This window comes from Erithacus rubecula (assembly GCF_903797595.1).
Source record: "Erithacus rubecula genome assembly, chromosome: 25".
Classification (NCBI taxonomy): Eukaryota; Metazoa; Chordata; class Aves; order Passeriformes; family Muscicapidae; genus Erithacus; species Erithacus rubecula.
In genome coordinates, this window is record NC_136677.1 from 5,595,544 (window position 1) to 5,610,510 (window position 14,967).

Genomic DNA, 14,967 nt, shown 5'->3' on the forward strand with positions numbered 1-14,967 from the left:
ACATCCCAGGTCTGGTCCCAAAGGACAGACCCTTTCCACTGTCAGGCCAGAGAACCAAGAGAAGTTTGACCTTCTACAGCAGCACTGAGGTTGTTGGCATCTGGTAGAGGAGAAAGGTCACATTTTACAGGGATAAGGGACTAGGTCCTATTTATCCTTGAGGCTCAGGGAGATTCATGCTCAGCCTGTGCTGCTGCAGATGTAAAAGTCACTTGCAAGATCCAGATTAAGTGTTCCCATAAATCCAAGTAATTCTGAGGCAGCAACTGCCTTGCTGGGCTGTTAATGGGTGGCACAAATATGCCACTGTGCCTTAGTGCCACGCTCTAATCAGAGGTTTTGCTGGCAGGAAGGGTTCACTGAAGCCACTTTGAACTATGGCAGGGAGCAGGAGAGGCAGTCAGGCAGAGAGATGTTTGGAGCAGAGGCTTTCAGTTTCTCTGAACAAGCCATTTTCCCCCAAAAGAGCAGGACTCCATCCCAGGGCCCCAGCTGGTTTCTCTCCAGGCAGTACCAAGGGACAGCAGCTGCAAATCAGACCATTGTACAAGGAATGCTTGGGCTCTGGGAGAAAAAATATTGTGAGTCCCTCTGTTCTCCACTGGAGAAATGGAAGGGTATGGTGGGATGGATGATGAGGGGTGGGACATCTGAAGGACATGGAGCTGCTGGAGTGAGTTCAGAGAGTTCATGGAGATGCTGCAGGGCTGGAGCCCCACTGCTCTGGGCCAGGCTGGGAGAGCTGGGGGTGCTCACCTGGAGGGGAGAAGGGTCCAGGGAGAGCTCAGAGCCCCTGCCAGGACCTAAAGGAGCTCCAGGAGAGCTGGAGAGGGACTGGGGACAAGGGATGGAGGGACAGGACACAGGGAATGGCTCCCACTGCCAGAGGGCAGGGATGGATGGATGGATGGATGGATGGATGGATGGATGGATGGATGGATGGATGGATGGATGGATGGATGGATGGGATATTGGGCAGGAATTGTTCCCTGTGAGGGTGGGCAGCCCTGGCACAGGGTGCCCAGAGCAGCTGTGGCTGCCCCTGGATCCCTGGCAGTGCCCAAGGCCAGATTGGAAGGAATTTGGAGCCACCTGGGACAGTGGCAGGTGTCCCTGCCCATGGCAGGGGTGGAATGAAACAGGAATTGAGGTCCCTTACAAGATAAACCATTTCATGACTGTGATTCCGTGACTGAACTGGGCACAGATCTGCCCACAGCCCTACAAGCAGCACCACATCCCCTCTCTGTGCCCACCACACCACCCAGGATTTCAGTATTTGTGACATCCTTTAAAACTTTAACCCAATTTGGTGTTTAAATCCATCTCCTTTCCTCCTTGTCCTCCTTGGTATTGCATTTCCCCACCTCAGCACTGCTGCCCAGCTCCCCAGGGACCCTGCCCTGCCCTGCAGCAGCACTGCTGCAGAAGGAGCTGCAGCCTGGCTCCTGCAGGAGCTGCAGATTGCCTCACAGAAGCCATTAAGAAGCAGTCAAATAGAGCAACCTTTCATTGACAAGGCACTCGGCCCTTTAAACGATTCCAAATAGTGTTTTCTTTTTATTGCTTTCTGCAGTTTAACAGCCTTGATTTCAAGTTACTTTGGCTTATGATAAACTCCAGATCTATAATGCCTCTATTCTCTCCCTCTTTGGTCTCTCTCACCCACTTCTTCTTTATGTTTTTATTAAAAAAAGATCCAGGAAAACAGATAGCAGATTAAAAGGGAAACAAATTGAAATGGGTCAAATGTATCTTGCTTAGATGACAGCCACCCCATTAGATACTTTTAAACAGGACAAATAACCCGTTTGGAAGCATAAGTGGGCTTTTACATTTATTCTAAATTACAAACCAAGTGATTGCAGCCTCAAATGGAAGCACTGGCTAATTGCACTAATATCTCACTAATTCCAGCACTAAGGAATGGGGGAAAAAGGAATGATTTTCACCATTTTACCAATTATTCAATTTAGGCCAAGGTACATTATGCAAAACCTGGGTTGAGCTTCCTCTCCATTTTGTGATCTATGACAAGGACTGGAATTCCAGTTATTAATAATGGACGAGCTATAATTATTCTAAGGATGGCTACGAGATAATTACAAGCCATAAACCCAACTTTCACATGCACACACAATTCTCACCCCATGTCTTGCTGCATCAGGAGCCACCCTGAGCTCAGTGCAAAGCCCCAGGTGGAGCTGTGGTGCTCACAGGTCATGAAGTGACCCCCAGAACATGAGGCAGCTGCCCAGCTCTGCAGGCAGGATCAACCTTCCAGAGGCTGGAATTAGGAGATCCTGAAGTTTCCCTGGTTCCCAGGACTCCGTGGTTCCCTGATCTGTAGAAGTGCAGTCTGTGAGGGCTGCATGGGTGCAGGAATCATCCCAAACAGAGCAGGCTGCTGGCTCTCCTTCCATTTAGGCCACCCCTGTCCCATGTCTGAGGTATGTGGATGAATCCCATCTTTCCCATCTCCCCCTTTCCCCAACAACCTGCTGTTGGAGGAAGTCCATGGACTTGGCAGAAGGATGAGAGCACCTTCCTGGAGAAGACTGGGCTGTGTGGAGACCTTACAGCACCTTCCAGTATCTGAAGGAGCCACAGGGAAGCTGGAGAGGGACTCTGTCAGGGGCTGTATGACAGGACATGGGGAATGGGGACAAATGGAAATTTGGACCAGATATCAGGGAGAAATTCTTCACTGTGGGGGTGGAGAGATACTGGCACAGGTTTCTCAGGATGTTCCATCCCTGGAAGTGGTCAGGCTGGACAAGTCCTTGAGAACCTGACTCCAGTGGAAAGTCTCCCTGACCACGGCAGGGAGAAGCTGAGACCAGATAATTTTTAAGGCCCCTCCCAACCTTTAACATTTTGGGATTCCATGAATAAAAGAACAGAGCTCTCCATTACTCCCAGTGCCTTCAAATAAAGTCCCAGACCTTCAGAACAGAACAGTCAAGGTGTGATTTCAGCTCAGACTGCAAAACTTTCAAGGTCTCGCTCTTCACCCTCCCAAAACTGAAGATTTGTCTTATGCTGCTCAAGTTCCCAACGTAGCTTTTAAAGAAAAGTGGTGCCCCTTGGATGTGGGCAGCCCTTCCCTGAGCCCGTTTCTGCAGCCCTTACCCAGCAGAGATGATCTGCCAAGCTGTCCCTGTTGCACAGAAGGCAGAGCTCTGGCTGCCATGTGGAGCTGCAGCTCTGCAGCACAGGATCTGCTGTGCTTTGTGCAGGGAGTGGAGACACCTTGAGAGCACAGTCCAGCCCTGACACCAACGGAGAGCAGCTGCTGCTGGAGATAACTGCAGCACAGCCTTCTCCTGGCACAGCAGGCAGGGCTTGCATCCCTCTGAAGAGGAGGGTTTGTCCTTCCCTGAGCACAGATCATTAACCACTCACTGCTCCAGGAGGAAGATGCTGCACCAAATCTGTCTGTCCCTTTCCCTGCTCCGTGCTGGGCACCAGGTGAAACCCACCTCTCATCCTCCAAGAGCTGTGTCCATCCCATGGAGATGCCACCTGCCCTGCCCATATGAGAGCCAGTGAAGGGTCTGGAAGGGGAGGTCAGAGGAGGGCAGGGAGCTGCCCTGCTTGTTGGAGGCACCTCCCAGCAGGAACAGGTGGTGGAGGTGAAGGCTGACACCTCTCAGTGCTTAATCGTTCCCGTTAGTAGCTTTATGAATGGCAGCCAAAAAGTGCCATAATTGCTGCAGCAACGCTTGCTAATGACTCGAGTTAGAGCTGGCAAGTAGTCAAAGCAGGAGACAAGAAGTAAAATTGCAGGAGCAGCATCTGAATTCCTGCAGAGGAGAGCCCAGCTTGGGACCTGCAGGTATGGACAGGGAGGGATGGGTGAGCAGAGAGAGATATTCCAGCACACCCCTTGGGGAGAGAACTGCAAGAGGAAGGAGAAGGGGGAATAGCAGAACAAGCCCAAATTTTCAGAGTAGCTCAAAATCCTTTTTCATGGGAGGCTAAGGTGACCCACCTCCTAGAAATCATCTTTCTGCTCCAAAATCACCTTGAAGCTCTGGGAGAAGCAGGGTAACTCAGCTCACTGCCAGCCCAGCAGCATGTCCAGCCCACCTGCCCCTGCCTGGGGACATCCAGTGGCTCCCATTTCTGCACCCCATGGCCACGGGAGAGCCGTTCCCAGGGAGCAACCCAGCCCCTCCTGAGCTCCAGCACGCTCCTCCTGATTATGTATCTGTTTCTGAATGTTAACAAACAGTCGGCAGCAGCTGATTGAGAGGGTTATAAGCAGAATGAAGACAGATGGTGCAGGATTAACTCCAAAGCGTCTTTATTGCCGGCCGTCATTGCAGACAGCTCTCCCTCTCTGCCTGCAGCTGTCACCAGCTCCACTGCACCCACAGCTCCCAGAGCACAGCAGGACTCAGGCCCAGCATCAGACAGCCCATCATCCATCACAGGAGAGCAGAGCAGCCACGCTGGGGCTGTGCCTTCCTGCTCCCCAGCCAAATGCCACCCCCAAATCCAGGCTTTTCCTGCTGAGGGCTTCACAAAGTGAGAAGGGCTCGCACCTGGTACAGCACAGCAGAGCAAGGACAGTGCCCAAACTGGGTTTGCTGTGCCCATCATGTGCTGCCTGACAGCTGGGAGAAGCTCCAGCACCTGTCTGATCCCTGTACAGAGATTGAGATGAGTGGCTGATGGATATGGGCAGAGGCACATCCATGGACACTGATCTTGGATCCTCAGCTGGTGCCCAGCTCAGCTGGGAGAGCCACATCTGCAGCCAGCTGTGCTAGTGGGCAGCATCCCTTGACAGCTGGTTAACAAACACAACATACCCTTGCTGGGCATCTCTACCCACACCTATTTCACCCCTCTGGGGGAGGTTGCCACACTGATCTGTGAGCATCCAGACTGGATCTTCTCTGTGGGGACAGCCAAAACCATCATGTTACAGAACCACAGGATATTCTGAGGTGTGAGTGACCCACAGAGATCATCCAGTCCCACTCCTGGCCCTGCACAGACACCCCCAAATCCCACCCTGTGCCTGAGAGGTGTGCAAACCCTCCTGGAGCTGTGGCAGCCTCGGGGCTGTGCCCATTCCCTGGGCATACCCTCTGGGGGAAGAACCTTTTCCCAACATCCAACCTAAGAAATGATTTCCCATCAGTAAATGATTCTTCCACACTGTCAAGGCTTCCAGCTCCTCTTGTGCTTATCCACCTCCAAGCCATTGTAGATGTCTCCAGTAAATGACAGGAAGGTTCTAATGGTCCCTGTAATTACCTGTTTCCTCTGGGATGGAGACCCCACATCTCATCCCACTGCCCATTGCCTTCCTGTGCCTTCAATTCCTTCAGCTCCCTTGTCATTATTAATAGGGCTGCTCTTCAGCCCCTTTTTAAAGGGAGAAAAAGCTCTCACTTGGCACAAATACAGAAGGGGAGCTGCTCTCTCCTCACCCTGACAGGGGAACTGGCCCAAAGAGTCTGGCTCAGGCTCCTTGGGCAGAAACTTCCTGTAGATGCCCAGAGATCTGACCCCAGCCCAGCTCACACAGCATACAGTGTGGATCTGACTGCAATCCACCAAAACCCGGGGAAGCTGGATGTCTGCAATTGTCATCTGTAACTGCTTCTAATGAAAACACAAGTCCTAGGTGGTCTTTGTAGCCATGGAAATCCCCCTGACTTTTGTTTTTGGCAGATTGTACCTTTGAACATAATGGCCCTGCAGCCTGCAGGGGCCAGAAACTGGCTGCATATCAGGCAGGAACACTTTGTTCCCTTTCTCTCACAAAAGCTTTACTTTTGGCCTTTCATGTGTCTTTGTTCTCTCCACACAAAGCCCTGCTCAGTCTGAAAAAGGGGCTCACTGACAGGCTCTGAATCCATCAGGGGACAGAGCAATCCCAAAGGACTGGCAGGATGCCCAGGGTGCTGCCAGCTCTCCAACCCTCTGTGAGCATCCCCAGGCTCTGGGCACAGCCTGTCCAAGAGGCTGGAGGGACAGGAAGGCACTGAGAGGGAGGCTGCACTTGTGTCCCATGGGGCAGCCCATTCCCATTAAAAATATCCTCTAATCAATGTTTAAAGAGTGTGTGGTAATTAACAAGCACGAGGTGAAGTCTTGTGAAGTACTTTCCCCATGTTATCAACTCAGTATCAGGGCTCCTGGGAACCTGAAGGAACCTTTGATCTTCTAACTGATATTTGAGCCATAAACTTGCATTTTTACTTTGGGAAAAAAACCTCACCTTTCACTCTCATGGAAAAAGGCTTCCTGCAGGAGCAGACACCCCCATGGCTAACTGCTGCCAAAACTCCATCCCATGCAGGGGAAAAGAATCATGCCAATAATTTGGGTTAGAAGGGACCTTTCAGGGTCACCCAATCCCCCTGCAGTGGCAGGGACACCTTCCTCTAGATCAGGTTACTCAGAGCCCTGTCCAGCACCACCTTGGATGTTTCCAGAAAAGGAAGCACAGTAGAGCAAGAGCTCACACCCTTGGTCCCAATTATTTCCAATCAGAGTCCTTAAAAAGGGTTAAATGCATGCTTGGGTCAAGTTTCCAATTCCCAGAGTGACCTCACAGAAACCAAACTCTCTGTGACACATCCTGGAGACCCTCCCATCTCACAGGGCTCTGGGTTTCCTTCTCTCATCCTACATGAGTCAGAAGGGGCTGCACCAGGGTCGGCTCCAGGAAAGGAAGCTGCCAGAAGCAAGGATGCCAGTTCTTCTGAACATAAATAGTTTTTGTTTAGTTATTATGCTTCATAATTATTTATGATATTTCTATGGATTAATCAATGCTCATAAAGTACTTGGGGAATGAGTGGAATATCAAACAGGGACATTTTAGCAGAAGTTTGAAGAGCAATGTAAGGGTGACTCTGCAAGGTTCAAAGGCACTGGAAACTGAGGTTCTGGGAGTGTCATGGTGACCACTGCCACCCAGCTAGGATGAGAAGATGCAGCAATTGCTGCAAGAGCTTCCTGTGTGACAAATGCTTTCTGTAGGAAAAGACAGTGAGTTTTGGATGTATGGAACTACAAACTGCTGCTCTTCTCTTGCAGCTTCACACAGAAGGAGCTCCCCACATGCATTGCCCTCTAAGATGTTCCAGAGATCAAAGGGGAAGCAGCATTTTGTCCTGGGTGGGAACAAGAACCCAGCACATCCTTAGAGATGAGATGATCCTTAGCACAATGAGATTGCTAAAGAGGAAGAAGAGGAGAAGGTGAGGGAAGTGCTCACCTTCAGTCATCCTGCGGTACTTCTCCTTGTACATGAACCCCAGGACTAGGCAGCATCCTCTTCCTGGGAGCCCCAGTTCTGCAAGAGAAGAGAGCGTGGGGTTAGACTGGGCTGGGGACAGGAGCAGGCAGCTGGGGCTGCAGCAGGGAGCAGATCCTGCTGGAGACACCTTCAGGAAAAGCTCCAGGAAGGTGAAGTCTGGTCAGACTCACAGAGCTGAGCTTGGCTGGGCCCCAAGATTGTATCTAAAGACAGGAGGGCAGCATCCATTCCCTGGCCTGTCCTCAAGCACTCCTCTGTTCCAAGGGAGGGAATGAGCTGCATCTTCCTCCACAGCAGCGTGCTCCCACAACAGGACTCTTTCATCCCTTCCTCCCTTAGTGGGCAGCAAAGTGAAATGGGAAATGGCCCTCGGCAGGGAAGAGAATTCTGGCCTGAGGGATCTTGCTACTTAGAAGCAAGTGACCCTATGAGCAGGAGAGTGCCAGAATCTGAGGAGACACAGGGCTTTGATGCCTTGATTTGTTAATGGGGCTTTTTGACTCTTGGTAACAAACAGAGAGATCTGAGCGTGGGTTTTTCCAGAAGTAGCACAGGGCTCTCCCCGTGTGCATCTCAGAGAGGCAGGGAGCTCTTGTTCTTCAAACAAATCCTCCTGTGTCACAGTGCAGGAAAATTAAGGTACCATGTCCCCAGTGCTGCCTGAGGACCTGCAGAGCTCCTTGGGGGCTGCTGTGCTCTGCAGAGCCCTGCTGATCAAAGCCCCTTTGATGTTTACTTAATGTGGCTGTGGACTGTACAGAGCCCCTCTGCTGAGGAAGAGGAAGGGAAGTTGTGCCTCTCCCAGGAGGGGAAGGCAGCAGAGCAGAGGCTGGAGGGCACAGATGTGGCTGGAGAGCAGAGCAGGACCTGCCTGGAGAACTCAGCTTTCAGTGCCACGAGGCAAACTTGGGGTTGAATGGCAGTTCTGGATGTGTCCAGAGGAAGAGGGAAGTGTGATGTGATGTGGTGTGCAGGGAAGATCCCCAGATCCACGTGGGTATCGACCCAGACATAGAGAATTCCTCCCTAATAGTACTTGCTGCCAGGACACCCCAGCAGAGTGGTTACATCCTCCTCTTGTGCACAGAATGAGGCAGAATTTGAGCCTAAACCTAGAAAAAAAAAAAGGCTTCTTTTGATGCCAGGGCACTTAGGGTACACACCAGCCCACTTAAAGCACTTTCTCTAGCATTGTACAGGGCTCCACCTTGCAGGAATCTCCTGGTCCTAAGGCCAGGGAGGAATCAACATCTAACCAAAACAAATCATGTGTGATCCCACTGAGGCAGATGCTCAGACAAAAGCAAGTCTCTTGAAATAATCAGAGTAAGCTGAAATTTAAGTTCTCCCCTAAATCCACCTTGTCCTGGAGGGAATGTCCCAGAGAGAAGCAGGTGTCTCCAGAATGTGACTCCACCTTCCACGATGTCTTTGGGGGTGCTTGTAACTCTCTCATCAGCCATAGAAGGTGTGATTAACTCAGGTGAAGATGTTCAAAGATCAGGGAAGATGAATCAATCATCAGTGTTTCTTGAATTCCCAGGAAGGTTTAATGAGCAGCCGTTATCCACCTCTGATGGTGGAAAGCAGTTCTCTGGCTCTCCAGGGCAGAGACAACGTGCTGCACCATGGTCTGCACAAAGTGCACAGCCACAAACACAGAGAGGTGCCAGCCTGCAGAGTGTTGGATGGCTCTGACTGCAGGAACACCCAGCCCAGCCCTGCCTGATCAGGAGAATTGATAAGATTTGCTGATGCTGGGGGTTTCAGTGCAGGATGCTGTGAAGACAGACTCTGTGTGCCTGGCAGGGCTGTGATCCTGCCCAGAGCCCCCAGGGCTGACTGAGCAGAGCCAGCAAAGCAGGTGAGAGCCTTTATGTCTTTATTGATAGGGAAACAAAACCCCATCGATTGCTATTGAGCCTCCAACAGCACCAAGGTATCAAAGTAATTAAAACAACACAATTAGATTAGTGCCAGACAAGGCAGCAGAGCTCTCAGTGCAGCTGAGCAAGGCAGCACTGCTCTGACTCAGGCACACAGGGACCTGTGTGTGGCTGCTGGCTGGGTTTTCCTGGATACACACCTGGAGTGAGGGGCCCTGCACACACCATGAGCACAAACAGCACCAAGATCATGGAATGCTTTGGGTGGGAATGGACCTTAAGGACCCTGCCATGGCAGGGACACCTCCCACTGTCCCAGGCTGCTCCAAACCCCATCCAGCCTGGCCTGGGCACTGCCAGGGATCCAGGGGCAGCCACAGCTGCTCTGGGCACCCTGTTCTGGGTTCTTGTTCCCACACAGGAGAAAACCCTACTTCCCCTTTGAGCTCTGGAACATCTTAGAACAATTCCTTCCCAATATCCCACCCAGCCTTGCCCTCTGGCAGTGGGAGCCATTCCCTGTGTCCTGTCCCTCTATCTCTTGTCCGAGGTCCTTCTCAACTCTCCTAGAGCCCCTTTAGGACTGGAAGGGGCTCTGAGCTCTCCCCAGAGCCTTCTCCTCTCCAGGTTAAACACCCCCAGCTCTCCCAGCCTGGTTTCAGAGCAGAGGGGCTCCAGTCCTGGAGCATCCCTGGACTCACTCCAGCAGCTCCACATCCCTCCAGTGATGGTGGCTCCAGAGCCAGGGCAGAGCTGGGGGCAGCAGCAGCTGCAGTGTCCTGGGACAATCCCACCACTCAGGTCCAGCTCTCACCCTCCCCTTGCAGTGAGCAAAAAGCTCCCAGAAAGGGGGCTGTGGGCAGGGGCTCCATCCCCAGGCAGTGGCTGTGCTGTCCCAGTCCCAGCTGAGGGAGAGGGAGGGAGGCTCAGGCTGAGCTGGGTCCCAGTGAAATGTCTCCTGCCTCTCTGCAGCCTGGCTCAGCAGGATGCTGTGGGTGCCTGTCTCTCCTTTGCCTCCCCAAGGGGTGCTATAATTAACACTTATAAACCACTTTGATATCCCATGATGAAAGGAGCTGTACAAAAGCACTGCATTATAATAATTCATACCATAAATTTGTGAGAACATGCAAAAATCTTTATAGCTAAAGGCACCTTTAAATACTTGAGAGTGCCTTTAAAAGGTAAAATACTTCAAGATGACTCTGCTGCCTAAGGATGTCTCACCATTTTGGCTGTTAGTGGCTACCTAAAGCTAAAATAGTTAAGCAGATGCCCAGCATTTTAAATATCTTGGCTTTAGGGTGGCTGCTGAGACACACCAAACCCAGAATGTTTTAACCCTTGAATGTTCCCATCTCTCCCAAATCAATCCCATCCACTTCCTTGTGATAACAACTGAATTTCTCAGCATGGCAAAAGTAGTTCCAGCTGAAGTGATCATCCCATGAACAGAGATGAAGTGGGAGCTAAAATATCCTGGTTGGAAAGGACACAGCAGAACCCTGGCTTTGACTCTCTCAGAAGTACCTGAATTAATTCACCCCCAAACTGGCAGAAGAATCACTCACTGGGCAAAGCAGGAGCAACTTCAAACTACAAAGTGCCTGTGACAATGAAGCAAAAGCCAATTAAAACAAACAATTGGAGTCTTTGAGAAAGGGACCCCCAGCCTGGGAAAAAGAGGGAAAAGATGTTTAGAAGAAACATTTCTCAGTGCTGGCCCAAACTATGGATTCCTCCTGCTTTTTCCTCAGTTCTTCCATTGTATGGCATTTCTTTACTCAGTTTCCAGGCAATTCCTTCCCTCAGCACTCAGGAAGGGAAGGAAATACCCGATCACCAGAGCACTAAAGGCTAAAGCTGCAAAGCTGTAATAAGGGTTTATTAACATAATCACAATATGTACTGTTGTGTAGCTGTATCCCACCAGGAATGATAATAAACATTTAATAGCCCAATAATACCTGTTTAATAATTTTTTTTCAGCTCACCCTGTCTAATTGCAAGTTTATTAAAGAACGATAAACTTTATAATCGTTGTAAAGGCATAATTGCAATTCCATTGCTTATTTAATATTGAGCTAATGATATTACAAGTAAGTTATATTTTCCCATACATATTAAATATCAATTAGCTGGTTTAAACTATTGATTTGTATTTAATTAACTATGCTATTATATACCAATTAAACTCTTATAAGAGAAGCAGAAACAGCTGGTCTCTTAAATTAAATTTTTAAAACTTTGTATTAACATAAATATCACGTTTCCATTTTGTCAGGTTTTCCTTCAGTGATGGCAATTTGATACCTGTAAATAGGATAAATAAAAACAAAGATTTCTGATTTTGTGTTATGAGTTTAAGTCTACTTTCTGGGATGAGGAATGGGCAACCTGCATTGCAGGTATCCTACTGCCAGTGACCAAAATGTGGGGACAGGGAAAGGCAGAGGGCTGGAAAAGCCTTATCTCACCTGGGGATTCCAGAAGCAAAGAACTTGGCTGGCAGCTCTTCAAAGAGCAAGAAATTCTCCAAGGAAAGAAACTCAACACTTCCCTAAATTGGCCAGCAAGGTGATAGAAGAAGATCCTACATCGCCAAATCTGGTTATTGCACACTTTGATGGAGGAACCTCATCCTCCTGCTCAGAAGTTTCCTGTCCTGGTGGATAGAGCTGCCTGCTGTTTGTAGATGCTTTGATAAAGAAGCAATATGGAGAGAAAAGCTGATCTCCCAAGGTTTTCCATGCCCTTGGCTTCATTGCGTCTAGAGATGCTGCACCCCAAAAATTTGAAGAAATAGGTGAGGGAGCATTTTCTTTGTGTGTCATCGTCTTGGTTTCCAGGCTCAGAACCATCCCCAACATCCCTGTGATCTCTTCTTCTGCCTGGGCACCCATGGAGCACCTTTCCCTCCAAGATCTCCTGCCATGAGTGCTGGGTTGTCTTTTGCATCCATGAGCATTCCTGAGCCACCCAAACTCCTGCTGCAATTGGCAGAGAGCAAACAGATCCTTTGGCATGGAATTTCTATTTTACACTGTTAAGTCTGCAGAGCAATCCAAGATCTTCAGAGATGAAAAAAGTCATAAGAATACATGTTGTTGTTATTAAATCTGTGCCTGGTTAATTTATAAAAGTGTATTAAAAAACCTAAGAGGCTTCCCAGATGAGAAAATGGGCACATAACTGTTTGAAATATGAATGAAGCAGAGATCAGTGTTAAATGCTGGAGTGGTATTGTATTTTATTCTACAGTGCTCTGCAAAAAAGTTGCATTTATAAACCCATTTATTGTATTATGTACTCGCAAACCACCTTGTCATCCATTTATTGCACAAATAAAATCTTAAAAGCAGAGGATTAGTTGAGTGTGTCCCTGTGGGACAGCAATCTGACTTTAAAGAATCCATCAATGAAAGAAAACAGATGGAGCAGAGATGTTTGCCAGCTCATTGCTCCGAGACAGAAAACACAACTGGCTATTCTCCCACAGCCCACGGACTTGGGAAGAGAGAAGGACATTGGGCACAGCCTGTGGAAAACTGTCCCCATTCAGGAGCCTGGTCTGGATGAAGAATTCATCATTCCAGCCTCCTCTTCTATTGCTGTACAGGGTGAAGACCTTGAGAGGACAGCTCAACTTTGCACGGCGGAGGAAAACTCCCCAAAATTGGAGCCCTGTGCAGAACCTCTGTTAAGACCTAAATTTGCCTTAAACACCACTGGAGAAGCACCCACCTGCATTTGGGAAGAGCAACAACACAAACCAGTGCCAGGGCTGTTGTCCCTACTGGGAATTTCTGGTGCCAAATGATGAAGGATCTTTAAAAAATCCCTCAAACATTTCTTTTTGGGTTAAAAAACCATAATGGAAACAGACAGGAATGCTTGGATGTGCTGATTTTCTCTGTGTCTCTTTCAACCCAGTAGAAAACCAGAGTTTCCATAACCCAGGGGGAGATTCTTTGGGACAAACAACTTTGGACAGGCATGTGCCTTGAATATTGGAGTACACTGGAATCCAGCTCTCCAGGTGCCTTGAAAGGCATCAGCACTGGAAGCTTAAGAGGAAGAGCAGAGAAACACACAGGAGGCAGCTCTTGCCAGGAACAAGCTCTGCCCTGGTACCAGACAATTAAAAGTTGCTTCTTAGCAGGAAACACAACAGGCAGAAGGGGAAAGAAAGAAAAGGGATTTGTGCTGCTGAGCAAAGAGAATGATATCCCTGTGTTCCCTGGCTAATGAAGGGGAAAGAGGCACCTCCAAGTTGTAACTCAGCACTGGAGTGTTTTGAAGAGGTTTTTTCTCTAGTGGCAGCACAGAGCCTTTGGTCCCTAAAGTTCAGAATGGAATCTGTCTGTATTCCCCCCTCTCCTCCCCAGTCCTTCATGGCTGATGCACTTTTTCTGAACCTCTCACAAACACGTCCAATTTGGGGAGCATCTGACAAGGGAAGAAAAAATCCTCACAAACCTCAAATCCAGTCATTCTTTGGATTTTTTTTTCCTGTTCCTGAAGCTAAGAAATCTGATGGAGCTGCAGTAGGAGAAACAATTCACTCCAGAGTAAGGTGGCTGTTGGCACTCAAACCTTCCCACACAAACATCTTTCACAGCTTTGTGTGTGCACAAATGTGGTTACAATGGTCAAACTGTCCAAAATATTTTGCTAAGGCCTTGGGGCAGCAAGTTCCACAGCTTAACTACATCTCATGTGCAGGAAAAAGTATTTTTTCTGTATTTCCTACTATAAAAGTCATAACTTCCACACAGGGTTTTATTTGAAAGAAAACCAAATAAAAGGTGATGTAGAAACAATCTCTTTTCTTCACTATTGAATATCAAACCCATTCCTGTTTGCACTGCTGAGAGCTGGGTCAGGTACCCCACAAAGTCAGAGAATTCTACATCATGGCAAAAACCACACTCAGACATGGGAAAAGGCTGCCCACAATCCCAAATTTAATTAGCAGTGTGACTTTGGGGTGTACCTGCTCCCTCCATACCCCACTTCTGAAGGCTCTACTCTTGTGGGGTTGCTGTTTCCTTTCACAATCTTGCAGGATCATGTGCAGCTCCAGCATTTCCCCCAGTTCACAGTTTTAGAGTGTTTTTTAAGAGCTGCTCTCCCAGGCTCCTCTTGCCTGGCTCAGCTCCTCTTGCTGCAGCTCTGGGGCTCAGCTCTTCTTTGTGAGATTCCTGTGCTGTTCAACCAACCCCTGCTGCTGGCTCTGACCTGCACTTCAAGGGCTTCCCAGGGAATGAATCTGCTCCACTAGAGCCTGCTGCTCCAGCCAAGTTTTCAAATGTTCTGTTCCAGTGCAGCAAACCACTGCAGGAAGGGGCTGGAATAAGATTTCCAGGGGAATTTGAACAATTAGTATAAATAAACTTGTCCATGCCTTCTCAGTCTGTCCTGGTGCTCCCCTGAAACCAGGACACATCACCATCCACATCATCCCACCAGGAGGAGATTGAACCAGGATTTGCTGATTCTGGGGAGGTGGCAGGGCAGCCAGGGACAGGGCAGGTGTCCCAGGTTACAATGTAAAGATGTGCCCAAAAGTCTGTATTCTATCACCATCTGTTAAACCAGGTGGGGCAGTGATCCTTATCTCTGTGGAGATATCCTCTGTTAATGGGCCTGCTGTTAAAAACCAGCTGGGGCAATCATCTTTATCTTTCCCACAGCCCATCCTCCCTCCAGGAGATATCTCCTGTTCATGACCATTGAGTCCCAGTGCATGACTGATAAAATTACATCATCCCACTGGGAGATGCTCCACCC

At 49.1% G+C, this 14,967-nt stretch overlaps 1 protein-coding gene across 5 annotated transcripts in view; it reads right to left on the bottom strand.

Moving 5' to 3' along the window:
* Positions 1–14,967, bottom strand: part of KIRREL3 (kirre like nephrin family adhesion molecule 3) — a 352,826-nt gene that overhangs the window by 120,022 nt on the left and 217,837 nt on the right. For 3 of the 5 annotated variants that reach the window (XM_079326674.1, XM_079326673.1, XM_079326676.1), the window contains exon 2: positions 7,247–7,324. The exons of the other annotated variants lie outside the window; for them this stretch is intronic. In XM_079326674.1, coding sequence (XP_079182800.1) covers positions 7,247–7,324 — 78 coding nt within the window. The remainder of the gene's footprint in view (positions 1–7,246; positions 7,325–14,967) is intronic. 5 annotated transcript variants of the gene reach the window in all.